The sequence below is a fragment of the Anarrhichthys ocellatus genome, unplaced genomic scaffold, assembly GCF_004355925.1.
Source record: "Anarrhichthys ocellatus isolate YVR2014 unplaced genomic scaffold, GSC_Weel_1.0 scaffold111, whole genome shotgun sequence".
NCBI lineage: Eukaryota > Metazoa > Chordata > Actinopteri > Perciformes > Anarhichadidae > Anarrhichthys > Anarrhichthys ocellatus.
In genome coordinates this window covers 730122-745241 of record NW_022280141.1, presented here as the reverse complement: position 1 = coordinate 745241, position 15120 = coordinate 730122, and the positions used below count along the sequence as shown (strand labels likewise).

The 15120-nt window shown below is 42.1% G+C and overlaps 3 protein-coding genes across 10 annotated transcripts in view; 1 reads left to right on the top strand and 2 right to left on the bottom strand.

Moving 5' to 3' along the window:
* LOC116399398 (tensin-2-like) overlaps positions 1-2114 on the top strand; it is a 49663-nt gene extending 47549 nt beyond the window's left edge. For 6 of the 7 annotated variants that reach the window (XM_031876530.1, XM_031876533.1, XM_031876535.1 and 3 more), the window contains 2 exons: positions 304-333; positions 1536-2114. In XM_031876530.1, the coding sequence (XP_031732390.1) occupies positions 304-333; positions 1536-1674 (169 nt within the window). In that variant the 3' untranslated portion in view covers positions 1675-2114. The remainder of the gene's footprint in view (positions 1-303; positions 334-1535) is intronic. The other variant, XM_031876531.1, reaches the window with a different exon arrangement.
* Positions 2115-5213: 3099 nt separating this feature from the next.
* On the bottom strand, positions 5214-11822 carry LOC116399399 (transmembrane protein 106C). 2 transcript variants are annotated; one of them, XM_031876538.1, is made up of 8 exons: positions 11751-11822; positions 11149-11414; positions 10747-10810; positions 9564-9723; positions 8682-8822; positions 7720-7769; positions 7122-7175; positions 5214-6293 (listed from the first exon to the last, which is right to left on the bottom strand). In XM_031876538.1, the coding sequence occupies exons 2-8, from the start codon at positions 11354-11356 to the stop codon at positions 6146-6148; spliced, it is 825 nt and encodes a 274-aa protein (XP_031732398.1). In that variant the 5' UTR covers positions 11357-11414; positions 11751-11822; the 3' UTR covers positions 5214-6145. The 2 variants fall into 2 exon arrangements, with proteins under 2 accessions (XP_031732398.1, XP_031732397.1); XM_031876537.1 differs by having other exon boundaries at positions 11675-11794.
* Positions 11823-13278: 1456 nt separating this feature from the next.
* LOC116399428 (PTB domain-containing engulfment adapter protein 1) lies at positions 13279-14999 on the bottom strand. The gene is made up of 7 exons (XM_031876584.1): positions 14965-14999; positions 14799-14875; positions 14512-14583; positions 14150-14248; positions 13902-14039; positions 13686-13790; positions 13279-13567 (listed from the first exon to the last, which is right to left on the bottom strand). The coding sequence occupies exons 2-7, from the start codon at positions 14844-14846 to the stop codon at positions 13505-13507; spliced, it is 525 nt and encodes a 174-aa protein (XP_031732444.1). The 5' UTR covers positions 14847-14875; positions 14965-14999; the 3' UTR covers positions 13279-13504.
* Positions 15000-15120: the final 121 nt, after the last annotated feature.

The following is a 15120-nucleotide window of genomic DNA, read 5'->3' as shown; positions in this document are numbered from 1 at the left end:
ATTTATTTTTATATATATATATATATATGAATGATCTCCTTTGATTCCTGTAGCTGCAGTTTGAGCCATAACTAACCTCAAATCAGCGGGACTAAAAGACTCGTCCACCGCAGTCCGTTGCACCCGTGATCGTTCACTGCATTTGCTGCTATGAGCCCTCGCATGGACCCTACGTCTGTCTTTGTTAGCGAGCATGACGGCCGAGGCTGAGACTGCATCGGCCTGTTTGGCAGCTCTGCCTGTGTTTGTGTGTGTGTGTGTGTCTGAGTCTGGTTTCTCTCTCTCTCTCTCTCTTGGCCTTAGGTGGACTAACTCAGACTACACCGCCGTTAAGTAAGTGCTCTGTTTGTGTTTGATGATGGAGAGAAAGGAGGGAGTGGATGCATGTTTAAAAATAAAGGGGAGTGTAGATTAACCCCCGTGGCTGAGAAGTGATATTAGAGCCTCTGCATGGCATCAGATTGCGTGTGAGCCTTGGCAAAAATGAATTCCAGCAAACAGGATTTAACAATGAAATCAAGTTTCCCATGACCCCTATATTACATAATACTAATTATTTCATGGAAGTCAACCCAACGGAAGCCCTGAGAGACAAGTGAGAAAAAGAAAAATGCAGGAGATCCATTTTCTAACTCTGATCTAAACTGTTTTCTCTCCTGTGTTCATGACTTAAGAACAAGTGAGTTCCTAACAAAAATAATCTATGCGAAACTTTTTTTGGTGATTTTTTTTTACTCCAATCAACAATAATCTTTTATCGTATATCGTGGCATAGAAAGGAAAAGATCTAAAAGTTGTTGTTTTTTTAATTTATGGGAGGAGACAATCTACTACTACTTAATGTGAGAAGTATATTTATGAGTTTGTGTTGCTCTCCAGCCCCCTGTGGCTGAAATGAATATTACAACAGCAAACACTTATAATGATGTTGATAAAACATGTAATTTTACACTACCAAAACGTTTTTCCCACCTGTTTTCACAGATGGAAAAAAGAACTTAAAACGATTTTTCCTGCAAAAAATGTTTCCCCTTTTCTTAAAGGGACAGTGTGTAGGATTTAACGGCATCTAGCAATGTGGTTGCAGATTGCAACCAGCTGAATACCCCGCTGCTCACTCCTCCCCGTGGTAACGTGAGACGCTGACTGTAAAAACCTGCGGTAGTGTCGCTCAGAGGCCATCCATATCATAATAAACACTACTTTAGGAGCAGCAGAAGTCAGACTGCAGCTGGTGGTACCACGTTTTTATGCGGCTCACGTTACTGCAGTTTCACTAGCGAGCCGGTGAGCTACGGTGGCCTTCAGGTAACGTAAAAACTCCAAAGTAGCACTAGAACCAGTGTGTTGTTTGAAATGCTACACACTGGCCCTTTAAGTCAATAAAACCCCAGGAGAGAGCACTATTTAGATCAGACCTAGAAAATGGATCACCATTTAGATTTTCCTCTAGCCTGACCGGAGCGTCCTCTCACGCTCAGTAACTTGTATCCTCACACCCTTCTTCCTCTTCCTTCGACTCCCTCCCCTCTCAGAGTGTTCGGTTTCGTGGCCAAGAAGCCGGGCAGCTTGGCCGAGAACGTCTGCCACCTGTTTGCCGAGTTGGACCCCGAACAGCCGGCCTCCGCCATCGTCAACTTCATCAACAAGGTCATGTTGTCACAGCGCCGGTAGAGGGAGACGGAGAGGAGAGCCAGCTCAGAGCAGACAAGCGGAGGCAGAAGTGACTGCTTATGTTGTGCAGAAGTGGCCTAGTGCCAGTGCTTGTTCGGGCCGTGACGCTAACGCAGTCTTTGTCAACCAGTTGGCATGAAGACCATTTTGAAGGCTGAAAATCCTAGTCCATGATCCCTACTGATGCTTTTTCATTTGTTCAGTTTTCCACTCTGCTCCTGAAATGTCCACCTTTCCCTGAAAGGTTGGTTGATGTTATAACACTCCATGTCATTTGTTTCTAATATGTTCAGTGTTACAACTCCTCCAAGGACAGGGAGGCTTCAGAAGAAACTTTCCAAGAACACAAACAACCATCTACCAGGGGCTTGTGCCATGAAGAGGAAATGAGTGGGTTATCCAGCCGTCTTTGGGCATAACTCTGGATTTACTGGTGTCATGAAGCTGGCTCTCTTTTCAGAGCAGGTTCAGCTCAGAGTCAACATGGATCAAGATGCTGACCTGGACAAAAACTACAAAACAAAGTGACGCGTGATGGCCTGATAATTATGTCAAGAGATAGATGACACGTGTCAAAGCGGGACATTTAGCGCCACATTAACAGACTCATGAATGCCAAGTACAGATGCATACTAATTGTGCACACCATTAATAAGCTCAGTAAATCATTCTGGTAAGATTGGTCTTAGTAAGCATTCATTTCTCTTCTTGAGATATTTTATACTTTTACTTTCTGTACTTAAGTATCACTTATGCATAATACATATGATTCATGAGACAAAATGTGACGATACTCATTGCTCGACTGAGTATGGAGTAATGAGTCTTGAATATTTAACTGGTGAATTAAAGCCTCGCTGTGCGTTCCAGTACCCGTACTACTAAACTATTTGGAATGCCAGAAGAAAGATTTAGTACGTCAAATGCAGTGTACGTCAAAAGTACCAGGATGTTCTGCTACATCCGGTCACATTTTGCAATACGCAAGCCAGCGGGCTTTTCTGGCTGTTCTGACCCACAATCCTTTATGTTGCAGAGCAAGAGGGGCAAAGTTCTAGGTGCCAATGTTATGAGGAAGCAGTTTGTCCCAATTTAGTGCATACTGCTTCCAACAGTACGTACTAAAAGGAAAAGGTTTGCGATTTGGAACGCAGCTCAAGTGTCCAGAGACTCACTCATGCTCCTGCTTATGGAACAGCTTCATGACACCGGTTATCCAGAGTCCCAGACGCCCTGGTTAAACACAGCTTTTATCATCTGGGTCCGACTGGTGCTCAGTGTACAAATGACAGAAGTGTCAAACAGCAGCTCTAAGGACGCACACATGCAGACAGTGGGTACATCCCAAGTCTCTTAATTCTCATTTCCTCGCTTCTCGATCCTCGCTTGAACCGGAAGTTGTTCTGCGCCGCCATATTGACGGCCGTCCCAAAGCTCTTATTTAGCTCTGAGGAGTGAGGATGGAGGAGGGAGGAGGGATCTCTGAGGAGCCATGAGCGAGGACCCACGAGAACAGACTTACAGGAAGTCTTTTTACGGCCGACATGTCCCCTCATTGTTCATCAGTCATGTGATTGGACGCTGCAGCCGATCGGACTGATGAGATTTTTTTCAACACGTAAACAGTGACGACGGATCACAGATTAAACTCTAGTATATATTTGATTCGTTTTCTGATTCAACATCTGGTTTAAATAAATGTTCATTGTAGTCTGAATAACAAAAGGACCACAAACAACTTTCTTCATTTATTAGAAAGATTTGTGTTTTCATGATCTGAACTTTTATTTTGGAAACAATTAAAGTCAGAGGGAACTGGAGAGACGAAACACATACATATACAGTAGAGAGAGAGAGAGAGAGAGAGAGAACACTTTTTACATCATTTATCATCATTTCATTCAGTCACGTGAGGCTGTTCATTCCTGATTGTCAGGTTTGATGAGTTTTATCATTTAAGAGAAACAATAATCATATTCTGGGTTATTTAATATCGACTTCACAATCTGAATTTCAAAACGTACAGACGCAAATAATTCATAAATAAGACGATCGCATTCCGCCGGTAGAAATGGATCCTGTGCTTATAAACAGAACACAGGACACAGTTTGTTAACAGACTACAGAGAGAAACACCTCTACAGTGGTGATTACTGTGTGTCTTTAATAGTTATTAGTATTATTAGTTACTATTATTAAGTACAGTGATCATGTGAACAGACACAAACTTATCAAAAGTCTCTCCAGCTGTTAAAGCCGACTGACAGCTGATCAGCTGTGATCAGCTGATCCTCCGTCATCAGAAACAGACGTCGCTTCACATGACGCAACTGAGGAAAGGACGTCTCAAAACATATTTCCTCGTTCCTCTCTCCTCGCATGGTTTCCTCCATGCATCCCTGGAGGGAGGGACTAAGACGCAAGGAAAGGACCCAAGTGAGGGAAACGGGGATGCAATTAAGAGAGTTGGGATGTACCCTGTGTGGAGCGGCTACAAAGAGGACCTTTCCCTGCACTGCTCGAGGGCCCACGGAGCCCTGTAACCTTCCAACACTTCCACACAATAACTGCCGTTAAACACAGCAGGTGTTTCTGTTTTCTTCGTTTGAATATACAGTGCCAAAGCCCTGATGATGTAATTTAGTTCCTATATCTATATATGTTCAGGTATATCAGACGTATTTACAGCCACTCTTGCCTTTCGACAGCACCTTTTATAAGTTGTGACACGTTTAATCACAATCGACAATCATGGTTGTTTTTTCAAACTCACGTACACTTAATAATCAGAGCGAGCGAGAGACGACAGTCTCTGATGAAAGCAAACGTGAATGTGAGGTTTTTAGCTTTTAACAAGTGTGAGTGTGTATGTGTGAGGGTATTTTCGGAAGGTAATGTTGGGTAAGGGAATCAGTAACGTCCATTTTTAAAGAGAAAGGTATGTGAAAGAGCTAGATGGGGAAAGGACGTTGTGTTTGGAGCATACTTTTGCTGTCCACAGATTATAAAACATATTCACACAAGTTAAAGAGAGGACCGGTAAACACAAGCGAGGCGCTGGCCTAAAGACGGATGTACTTAACCAAAGACAAAGCACTCTTGTATTAATAAGCTTTTTATCCAGCTATATTTTTGTACTTATTGCATTTATTTAGTGTGTTGCCTTGTTTGGTATAAATAAAATAAAAACTAGAAAAACACTATTTGTATTACAGCGATAATATATTGTCTGTTGTCTTGTCGATCTGTATTATGTAGTAATATATTTTCACATGCAGCTATAGGACAACGTATGAGACATAAAAAAGGAAACATTTGTATGTTTGAAAAGGACATTATGCTATTTTGTATGCAAAAAAAGGAGAAAAGAATTAAACTGAAATGATGTGGTACCTGAAGTGCTTTTGGGGGTCGGTGTTTTTTTTGGGGTAAGGGCCGCAGCTATTGATTATTAATTTACACAGGTAATATATTCACTTTAAGACGAGGCTTCTAGTTTCCAGCGACTAATTGAAAAACAAAGAAATCTGAAACAAGCATTGGAGTTCATCATTAGTTTTATTTATTCACACGGTCCCTTTAATTGCATGACAATATAAACTGTATTCTTTTAAAAACCCTGGTAAAAATTCTCAGTCACAAATTTACAAATAACCGTCCCTTTAAAAAAAATGTAATCACAATTGCTTTGACACTGTTATGACACAGCCACTGTAGCAGAATACTTTGTGATGTTAAATCCACCACCAAGATGTGTAATAAACGTACTTCCTGGAGCAGTTTCCCCCTCTATGACACGAATATGGGCGTACACCCCAAATCTAAAAGCAGTGTGCTTAGACCTGCTGTGAAAGCACTTTTAATAGCATTTAAAAACATCCGGGATAAGTTGAATGTCGTTGTTAAATAACACCGTAAAAGCAATAGGTTTAAGAATGTGTCCCGAGTTTTTAGGTGCCAAAAAAAAAAAAAAAATTTTTTTTTTTTTTTTTTAATCGGCCATTAAATTATCCCTTCTTTGCATCGCATCCAAAAACAGAAAAAAAAAAAAAAAAAAAAAAATATCAGCAGTCTTCGCATTTTTTAAAGAAAAGGCAGCAGGACTGTCTGAGACTGTTGCAATACGTTTGCAATGACTCGGGACAAATTCTCCCCAGTGGAACATTCAGCAGGTCTAAAACAGCTCAATGAGCCGTTAACTAAACTGGTATTGTAGACATGGTGAGTTCAGACAATCAGCCCCAGTAATGCACCTAAAACAAGTGGCAAGAAAAATATAAGCCTAACAACAACCACGACAAACCCCTATATCTGTTGCATTCTGGGATGTCCGCTGAAAACCAATGTGTAGTTTAAAACTTCATCATTCAATGGCACAAGTTAACATTTAGGTTCCCTGTGTCGGAGTGAGCTCAACAGAAAGCACCATTTGGTATTTTGCCCGCTGGTGACGGAGAAGTGATCCGTCCACTCACAGCAGGAGAGGCGGCGGCGCTGGCGGCGAGCGGTGCTGCCTGGCCGCCCGGTAGCGCGTGGTGTTGGAGCCGCAGTCTATGTAGCGGTAGGCCTCCAGGCTGTTCTGGGACGTTCGCACCATGTACGAGGTTTTCACCGTGGTTCTGGAAACAAGCAGCGCATTCCAATAGTTATCACAAAGAGCAACGATGTGGCAGCAGGAATGACCATAAGTCTCTGTGCCGTCATATTTCATAACAACTAGCGAGGAAAGGCTGCAGAAAGAACGCTTCAGTCTCCAGTGTGGAGATGACACGGAGTGGGTTTTTCTGTCTAAACTACAAAAGCAACAATTCTAGAAGTACTGGTGCCGCAGTGTCACACAAGCACTGACTTTGAGGAAGTGGCTCTTGTGTGAACACACAGCTGCCTCTTGACTGATTAGCACTCGAGTGCTGCTGCTGCTTCATGCTTCTACGTTTCAGAGAGAAATAGAGTTCCCGTTACTCAGCTATGTTTATCTGACAGCTGGACTTACGTTGCAGATTTTGTACTTTTATTTTCAAGAAAATATATTTTCAGATTCTAAAATGTGATGATTCCCCAACGATCAAGTCATTTTAGTCCTTAGTTTGATTTTATTATAAAAAAAAAAAAAAAGAAATGTTTGTAGTTGGTTGAGGATTTTCTGAAGATATTTGTGTGTTGCAACCTGCAGTATCCTCTCATGTCCAAGGAAAAGATTAGAAAAGAATGAAATAACACTTTTGAGGTTTTTGCCCAGAACTTTAGAAAGTAGGCAACAAGAACTCTACTTTTACTTTTGATAATTAAGTGAACAGTAGTTTGCTGCCAGTGCTTCTTAGCTTCTACTTGAGTAACATTTTCAACAGAGGACTCCTACTTGTAACGGAGTACTTTCACACAGTAGTCTCAGTACCTTTACTTAAGTATAGCATCAAAGTACTCCTGAAAGGTAGAGATATACTTACTGCATATATACGACAATGTTGTGGACCTTAATGCTGGGCATGGAGCAGAAAGCGCTGGAAAAGAAACAGAAAAGGTTTAGATTGGAATACTGACTTGGAGCGTTATTCCACCCGTGTTCTTTGTGTAATTTACATGTGGCTTTATCGCCAACACAGCAAAAAAACACAAAACTTGAATGTGTTTTAAGTAAAAAAGAAGAAAAAAAAAAGCCTGTGCTACAAACTAGAGGTGTGGAGCTGAAAAGATGTAGACATTTAGGAGACAGGGAGGCTCCAACAGAAGATGCTGTCCCGTTGCATCGTGGGAAACATAGGATCGGCCGTGTTTAGAGCTTGAGCCACACTAGGGACTTAAAGCCGGGGGAGGGACTCAACCTGTGCTACTTCAACCTCGACCAATTTTTCATTAATCCGTCTCTCTCTCTGCCTACTTAATGGAAGTCTACATGTAGAAACCACCGGAATGACCCTAGAAGCCGATGAGAACAGCTCAAAAGGAGATCATCATCAAATATAGAAAAAGAGAAGTTGCATTTCTACGAAGCCACTAGAACAATCAGTTGGAGTAGCTTAGGCAGGTTTGGGTGGAGACACTTACTAGACGTAGGGTGCGCTGCTACCGATCTCCACGCTGACGGTGTAGTTCACCTGCAGGAGACACAAACACAGCACGCTTTAAAGTTAGCTAGAGCCGAGGACGACGTCATACTCGAGTATGTGAGGAGCAGCTGGGAAAGTCAAAGGATGAAGTTCGACATCTTTGCTGTTGGAAACAAATCCAATAAGAATAACAATACGTCCCCAAACTCTCTACGGCGGTCAGCAGCGAGGCCATTCATTCCTACCAGAGATTTGTTTACAAAGGTTCAATCTGTTCCTAGATCAGCTGGTACTGCAGTATTCAGCAGATGGTACCGGCACAGATCCATTTTGTACATGTACTTGATGATGTAATAGTCTACGGCTGTAACTAACTGTTATCTTTCATTATCGATTAAGCTGCAGACTATTCCCTAGATTATTCTTTTGGTCTATAATATAAAGAAAATATAAAAAAATGTCCGTCCCGGTTTCTCAAAGCCCAAGACGATGTCTTTAAATGTCTTCAAAACGTTAAAGATCTCCACATTAGGGAGGCTAAAAACAGCATTATTTATATTAAAAATGACTCAACGGTGAATCAGTTATCGAAATAGCGATTATTTTTCTGTCTATTGACTTATTGTTGCAGCTCTAGGTTGTCATATTAGCGAGTGCTGTACTCCTGTTGGATGATTATAAACTGCAGCTCCCATCTCTGTGCTCGTCAACAGTGAGCAGCACAAGTCAGCCCTGGTGTTGTTGACAGTAATGAAGAATGGCGGCAGCCTCATTCTGTCAGTGTGTTGTTCTTCAGGAGCATTTAACCCTTTAGCTCGTGTTGTAAACACGTCTATGCATGCTTTAAAAGTGATTGTTAGCATACTGAACTCTGTACCGGGAGCAGTGTCTGGAGCAACCAGTGATAATGTTTATTGCACGCACACGCGCACGCACACGCACTAAACGAGTGGGTTTTACCTGACTGTAACCGAGCGGCAGGATGGTGGTGACACTGTCTAGCTGCTGTGTTCCGATCACCGTCTTCATGTAAAGGACCTGGCAGCTCACGCTCTGCACCAGCACCGAGAAGAAGTTTGGGTTGCTGAGGTTCAGAGTGCTCTGGGGGGGGCAAATAAAAGAAGAGAGAAGCTTGACAAAAGGAAACATGTCTTGCGTGGATCCTGTGAGATTAAAAATGGGCCTCTGGTATGATAACAGAGGCTCTATTTACAGAGAACCGCTCCAATGAGACACTTCAGGTTCAGACCAGAATGACATTTATTCATCGTATGGGCACACGTACCTGTGTGCCCATACGATGAATAAATGTGGAGTTAGACTGTTTTGCATCCCTCTTGATATACTTACACAGAAACACAATAAGAGTTAGGAACCAGGAAACATATGAAACATTAATAATTTATAGGAACATTTGGATTAGGGCTGCCACTAACAACTACTTTCAACACTATTATCAAATATGTTCTAAATGCATCGATTCATCGCTCTGTCAACATTTAAAAAACAAAAGTTATAATTTAGGTTTAAAAAAAACACAACCCATTTTTGTTAACGGTCATTATCACAAAAACAAACGCATCCAATCAGCACGACTGAAGAGAAAACATTTAGACACATTGAGCCTTTGATCTACTCATCACATGAGCTCTCATTTAAGGACTCCGCTGAACCGGATCACTCACTCACTGCCACAAAGTGAGGATGCAAACAAATAAGATTTATTATACATACCACACAAATCTGACTTCAGAGAGTTGAAGTTTTTATAATCGCCGAGGGAGAAACACCGCTCTGTGTGATGCCACAACCTTCATCCTCCAAAATGAGAAACAACCCTACCGTCATGTTCATGAGGACGTTCATGCCAGAGGGGTTGAGGAGCACGGTCACCGAGTGTATCCCATCGTCCACCACAACCACGGAGCGAGGGAAGAGGAAGAAGGCCACGAGCGAGGACGCAAGGAGGCACAACACCACCGACAGGACCACGTACAGCTTCCTATGACAACAAACAAAAAGTAGGTCCTCTCTCACCTAAAGCTTGGATACACATTTTGAATGACGTATAAAAACAACTTCACTTTGAGAACTACAGAGAATGTACAGCGTGCAACAGAAAGCTTCTCATCTTTCTCCAGCATGGCCGAGATCCTCCTCGTGGCCCCTTGCTCGGCACCCGTGGAGAAGCTGCGGATGCTCCATGAAGCTGCGGAAGGTGTATGCATGTATGTATATATAGATATATATAGATATATATAGATATATATAGATATATATAGATAGATAGATAGATAGAGATAGATATAGATAGATAGATAGAGATAGATATAGATAGAGATAGATAGATATATATATAGATATAGAGATAGATAGATATATATATAGATATATAGATATATAGATATATATAGATAGAGATATATATATATATATATATATATATAGATAGATAGATAGATAGATAGATAGATAGATAGATAGATAGATAGATAGATAGATAGATATACTGTGCTTTGTTTGTTGTTGAGTAAGTGGCATCCACTTGTAAACCTCTCAGCACTACATTCAGCACTTTAAAGCTGTAGCTTACAGGAGGCGGAGCCTCTACCAACAGGGTGTGCATTCAGTGATTAGGGTGTGATTTGTTCGTTTCTACACCTGTCACTCCAGCTGAACCATGTGTGCTCTGATGAAGGTCCTTTAGACCGAAAGCTAAAAAGAAATAAAAGTGTTCTCTGCGTAGATTGAAGTGTGTGTCTATTCTACCAGTTTCAAAACGAGCAGAATCATTAGGAAATGGAATGAATGAGAAACAACAAAAGTACAGCGTGGTTGCTCCAATGGTTCAGGTGACTCAACTAAAAATCTTTCAACCGATTTACAGCAGCCGACCTGTCGTAACAACAACAACAACAGGTGTTCTCAGGCAGCTCACCATAGGTCCTGAGGCCTGAGCCTGTCAGTAACCGCACTCACTGTGTCTCTCTCTTTCAGCACCAATACACGCAGTAAGATTACTCACGTTCTTTGGGGCCGCAGCCTTTGGTCGCTGTACGGGATCAATGCGACCAGTTCATTCACTTGATCTATCGGGAGGGGAGATAGCGGGTCATGCAACATGCTGATTAGTGTCTCCCTGATTAGAGTACATTTGATTGGGACACAGGGCGAAGCCTCTGAGATTGCATCAATGCATTCAATGATATGCTATGAGAAAAGTCTGCTCATCAAAGGTTCAAGCAGAACCAACAACAAAGTAACATTGTTGAGTCTGAAATTGAATATGTATTACATGTGTATTTATCATTAAGTTCACACTTATTAGGCCTTGGTGTAACTTTAATTATCAATAGTTTTGTCCAGGTTAGAGTCCATCTTCAGTGAGGTGCTTAGCTTCATTCGCGCTAGCGTTGGTCCTACTCACCTGAGGGTATCCGTCCGGTGCCTTGGCACGTTGGACACGTTATGCTGTCCCTACCGGTGAACTCCACGTAGGGGAACTGAGCTATGTCCTCCGGTCGGACGAGCCCGTCCAGAGAGGCGTTGTCCGAATCCTCCTCTTGCCGCTCGGAGCGCTGCCTCTCCGGGAGGAGCGACAGGCTGCTGCCGCTGCGAGACCACAGTGTCCCCATGGCAGAGGGCTCAACGCGCGGACGGTCAAGCCAGTTTCCAACCGAGTACCAGGGCGGTCTGCGTGGGAATGAGAGCGAGCCGTTCAGCCATGAATACACACGCCAGCATATTGACTCGGGAGCGATAGGTCAGCTGGTTATCGACATAATGCCTCTCCTGTGTCCGCCAGTAACGATACAGCTGACGGAGTCAAAATGTAACCTTAGCGGGCTGCAATGTTGTTCTCTGCTAGCTAACTAGTTTGCTAACAGGTGTTCTACAAGTGAGCTCTGAGTTCAGTGACTGTAGCCACCCGTAACGTTAGTTAGCTTACTTACATTTTAGACCAAACAGCTCAACGTATCCATCCCAAAGTTGGGTTTACACTGGCGTACTGTGTGCCCTCCGTCATACCTGCGTTCATGATATGTACATCACATACATCCGTCTTCTGCTTCTTTTTCTTCTTCTGTGGTGTTTAACGCCAGCTTGCATCCTATTTGTTGCATTACTGCCACCTTCCGGTCTCAGTCAGTTTCCACCTTGTCCACCTGCTAAAGTTTCCCATCAGTCCCGCTACTCGCAAGAAATTGGTAGAGCCCAGATTACTTGAGCCCCACTCCAGAATATTCTTTAGCTCTCTTCCTCTCATATCCAGACTTTGCATTTCCTCCAGCATGCCCCCCCACAACATTCTTTTTTTGAAATCTATTGTAAGTGGTGATAGCATGTTAGCACAGTTTCTGGTGCCGGGCAGTGCTCACAGAGGCCGGTTGGAGGATTCCACTGTTGTATTCTCAGCCTTGATCCTTGATATTGCGATATAGGGGAGGATATTTGTTTCCTCCCCTATATCTTACACTGCCCACTTTATCTTGCATTGGGTCTCTCCCTCGGCTGTTTCCATATTTTTTCCTGATGCTGCCCTTTCCCCTCTGCTTTGGATAACTTGATACAGATGTACATATTATTTTTCTTTAGTGCTTGTTCAGCTAGTTTGTCCACTTTTTTTATTCCCTCTGATACCCGTGTGAGCTGGAATCCATATAAATATATTAAAATATGCATACAACTCGACTGTATACACATCAAAAAAAAATATGGTTTGAAATATTTCAATTTTGTAACTAATAACTGTCTGTAGCTGGGTCTTCTGATCCATCGGTAAAAACATGCATTCTGCTTCTTCTTAGAGGTTTTACAGCAGTTCAATGCATCACTCCTGGATATACTCCTCCCCAATGTTGGTTACTTTCAAAGTCGGTTTCTGCCCTCCACACGTTTATTTTCATGATTAACACTTGAAATGAAGAAGGCACTTGGAAATATCAAGGACAATGACACTATAGCATTAGTATTATTCACTAATTAAATCAGTGTTTGTTTTTGCAGTGTTTAATATTCCACAGTTTCAGTTTCACACATGAACGTTCCAATACCAGCTTCAAGCTATAAAATACAATATACACCACACATGCATATTTGATTTATTATCCACTTGTGTAGAAGCAAATCAGTAGTTTCTGGCATCAGAATCATTAGATGGTGGATTAAGCTGTGATTTTCTACTTATCCTGGTTTAATTTAGCCGTGAATCTGGTTCATGAAAGCAGTGGCACATACATGACCTTAGCGTTTTAACTATTCTGTGCAGCTAGCCGGCTCCAGATCCGTCCAACAGCCAGGCTGGATTATTTTGACTAACCATTAACATATATTACTTTTTTTAAACCATACAGTCTGCTTTACTGAGGCGAAAAAACTGAAAATGAGTCGGACTAACCAAAATAAGCCTGGCTTATTTGGTAAATTCGCTTTTTGGAACAGACCCCAGGACACTACAAATGGAACTGTTCCTTTTGTAGATATGATCAAACTTTCTGCCCTTCATTGTAATATATATATATATATATATATATATATATATATATATATATATATATATGGTATTTCTCTGTGGTACTTCAGAATTTCTTTAGTTATTCCTGAAGGCACAAGAACACACCTACAATTGAGTTAACATGAAAAAGAATAATAACACATCAGCAATTATTGCTATTATTCATTATGAGGGTAAACAGTATATAACAGGGTCAGTAGTTTATCTTTTACAAGTGTTTTAGTGTGTATGTGTGCAGAAGTGCAACCGCATATATTAGTAGCAGGAGTTAGTTAGTCTGTCCTGCAAGCAGCCTCTTCAGCTCAGCATTCTCTCTTTGCAGCATTTTGTTCTGGAAAAAAAAAGAGAAAAGAATGAGAAAAACGAAGGTAAACTGAGAACCAACAAATGAACAAAATAAATTCTGACCCAAGCTCCGATAGCGATGTCAAATCCAAAGCAGAACTGACCTTATGTCTGAGGGCCTCCACGATCAGGTCTCTTCCTCCCCTGATGCTCTCCTCCTTCTTTGAAGCTCGGAAGGCATCCCCGATAACTGAGACCAGCACATGAGACTGAAAAATTCATACTTCCAATATTAATATCGGTAATCTCCCGCTCAAATAACAAAACAAACCATCAAATTGCTCCTGTAGGGAATGGATAGCTGCACTGGATTAACTCACAAACGTCTTGCTCTGGAACAGATAACAGTGGTTCATGTCTGCTGCAGGGTGTCTGGCCACAAACCCAAAGACTTTGGGCGAAGACGGCAGGACGGCACAGAAGGAAATGGTGGACAGAGGGCACGAGTACAACAAAAACTGAGGGTAGGAGAGACAACAAGGAGATTAAAAGCGATAATTCAACAGTAAAGAAAACATGCAATCGAATCTTGTGCATCCTCGGACCTGTGCGACTAACTGGCACACACCTTGGTTTTGTTTTCCAACACGTCGATTCCACTCAGCGACAGGAAGAGATGGACTTTGCTCTTCTTCGCTGCCTTTTCTGAGGAGAATTTATCAGGCGTCTGGGGATGAGAGTCGATGGATTACATGTCATGTTAGTCAGTGACGGCATCTGTAGAGCCGACACGTTCATATAGAGATATAATATAGTCGATACAAAGTTGGCTTCCTGCTAGAATACAAGTTTCTGATGTGCAAAAGAATCCCAGCATCCAAGTCAGAGAGTTGCATTAACATGTACATGGAAGTGCTATAAAGGGAAGGTCTGTTTCCCTGTTAATGTGGAATAACCGACTAAAATGGGATGCGAGCGGTAGTGGCTGACCTTTAGGCTCTGAGCCGCTTCAGACAGGATCTGTAGTCCATCGGGGCGGACCACCTCAACGCGCCCAAGAAACTGCAGTTTGGAGAAAGAAATACACATGAAAGTGGGAAACAGTGTTTTAAAGAAGGCTGATTATCGGTTTAAAGTGACATGAAGAAAAGCTGCTGATACGGGCCAAACGGAGCCAAGCTATTGATCAGTCGCATTATTAATCACAAGTGTCTCACCTTCTACTTGATTCGCTACATTCAGAATGACATTTTGAGCTGTTAAAAATCCGTATTTACCTTTACTGTAAAGGAAATTTCATTATCATCCTCCGAGGTGTCACTCATCTTTAACCCGTCTGGTGTCAAACTGAACCCTGCAGGCGGACGTACAGATGAAAAATGAAGAGATTCGTGGTGACATGAATGTCTTAAACATGAAAGACGTACTGTAAATTCATCTTACCTGCGTGCAAATGTACTTTCACCGGAGGAAATCGGCTTTTTATTGCACTTCAAACTTAAGGGTGTAAAGTCTGTTGGCGTTAATGAGTAACTCGTGTCTTCCTTATTGCTCTTTCATCAGAGGTGCATGGCTTGAAATGGTGTAAATATGAACGGG

Bases quoted from the DNA above. Each gene is read 5' to 3' on its own strand.
- LOC116399399 (XM_031876538.1), bottom strand. From the start codon at position 11,356: ATGGGGACACTGTGGTCTCGCAGCGGCAGCAGCCTGTCGCTCCTCCCG. The intron at 10,811-11,148 runs GTGAGTAGGACC...CCCTCCCGATAG, and splicing joins CACCGGACGGATACCCTCAG to ATCAAGTGAATGAACTGGTC. The intron at 8,823-9,563 runs GTAGGGTTGTTT...TGCCCCCCCCAG, and splicing joins ACGTCCTCATGAACATGACG to AGCACTCTGAACCTCAGCAA.
- LOC116399428 (XM_031876584.1), bottom strand. From the start codon at position 14,846: ATGAGTGACACCTCGGAGGATGATAATGAAATTTCCTTTACAGTAAAG. The intron at 13,791-13,901 runs GTGAGTTAATCC...TGAATTTTTCAG, and splicing joins TGTTCCAGAGCAAGACGTTT to TCTCATGTGCTGGTCTCAGT. The intron at 13,568-13,685 runs GTCAGTTCTGCT...TTTTTTTTCCAG, and splicing joins TGGAGGCCCTCAGACATAAG to AACAAAATGCTGCAAAGAGA.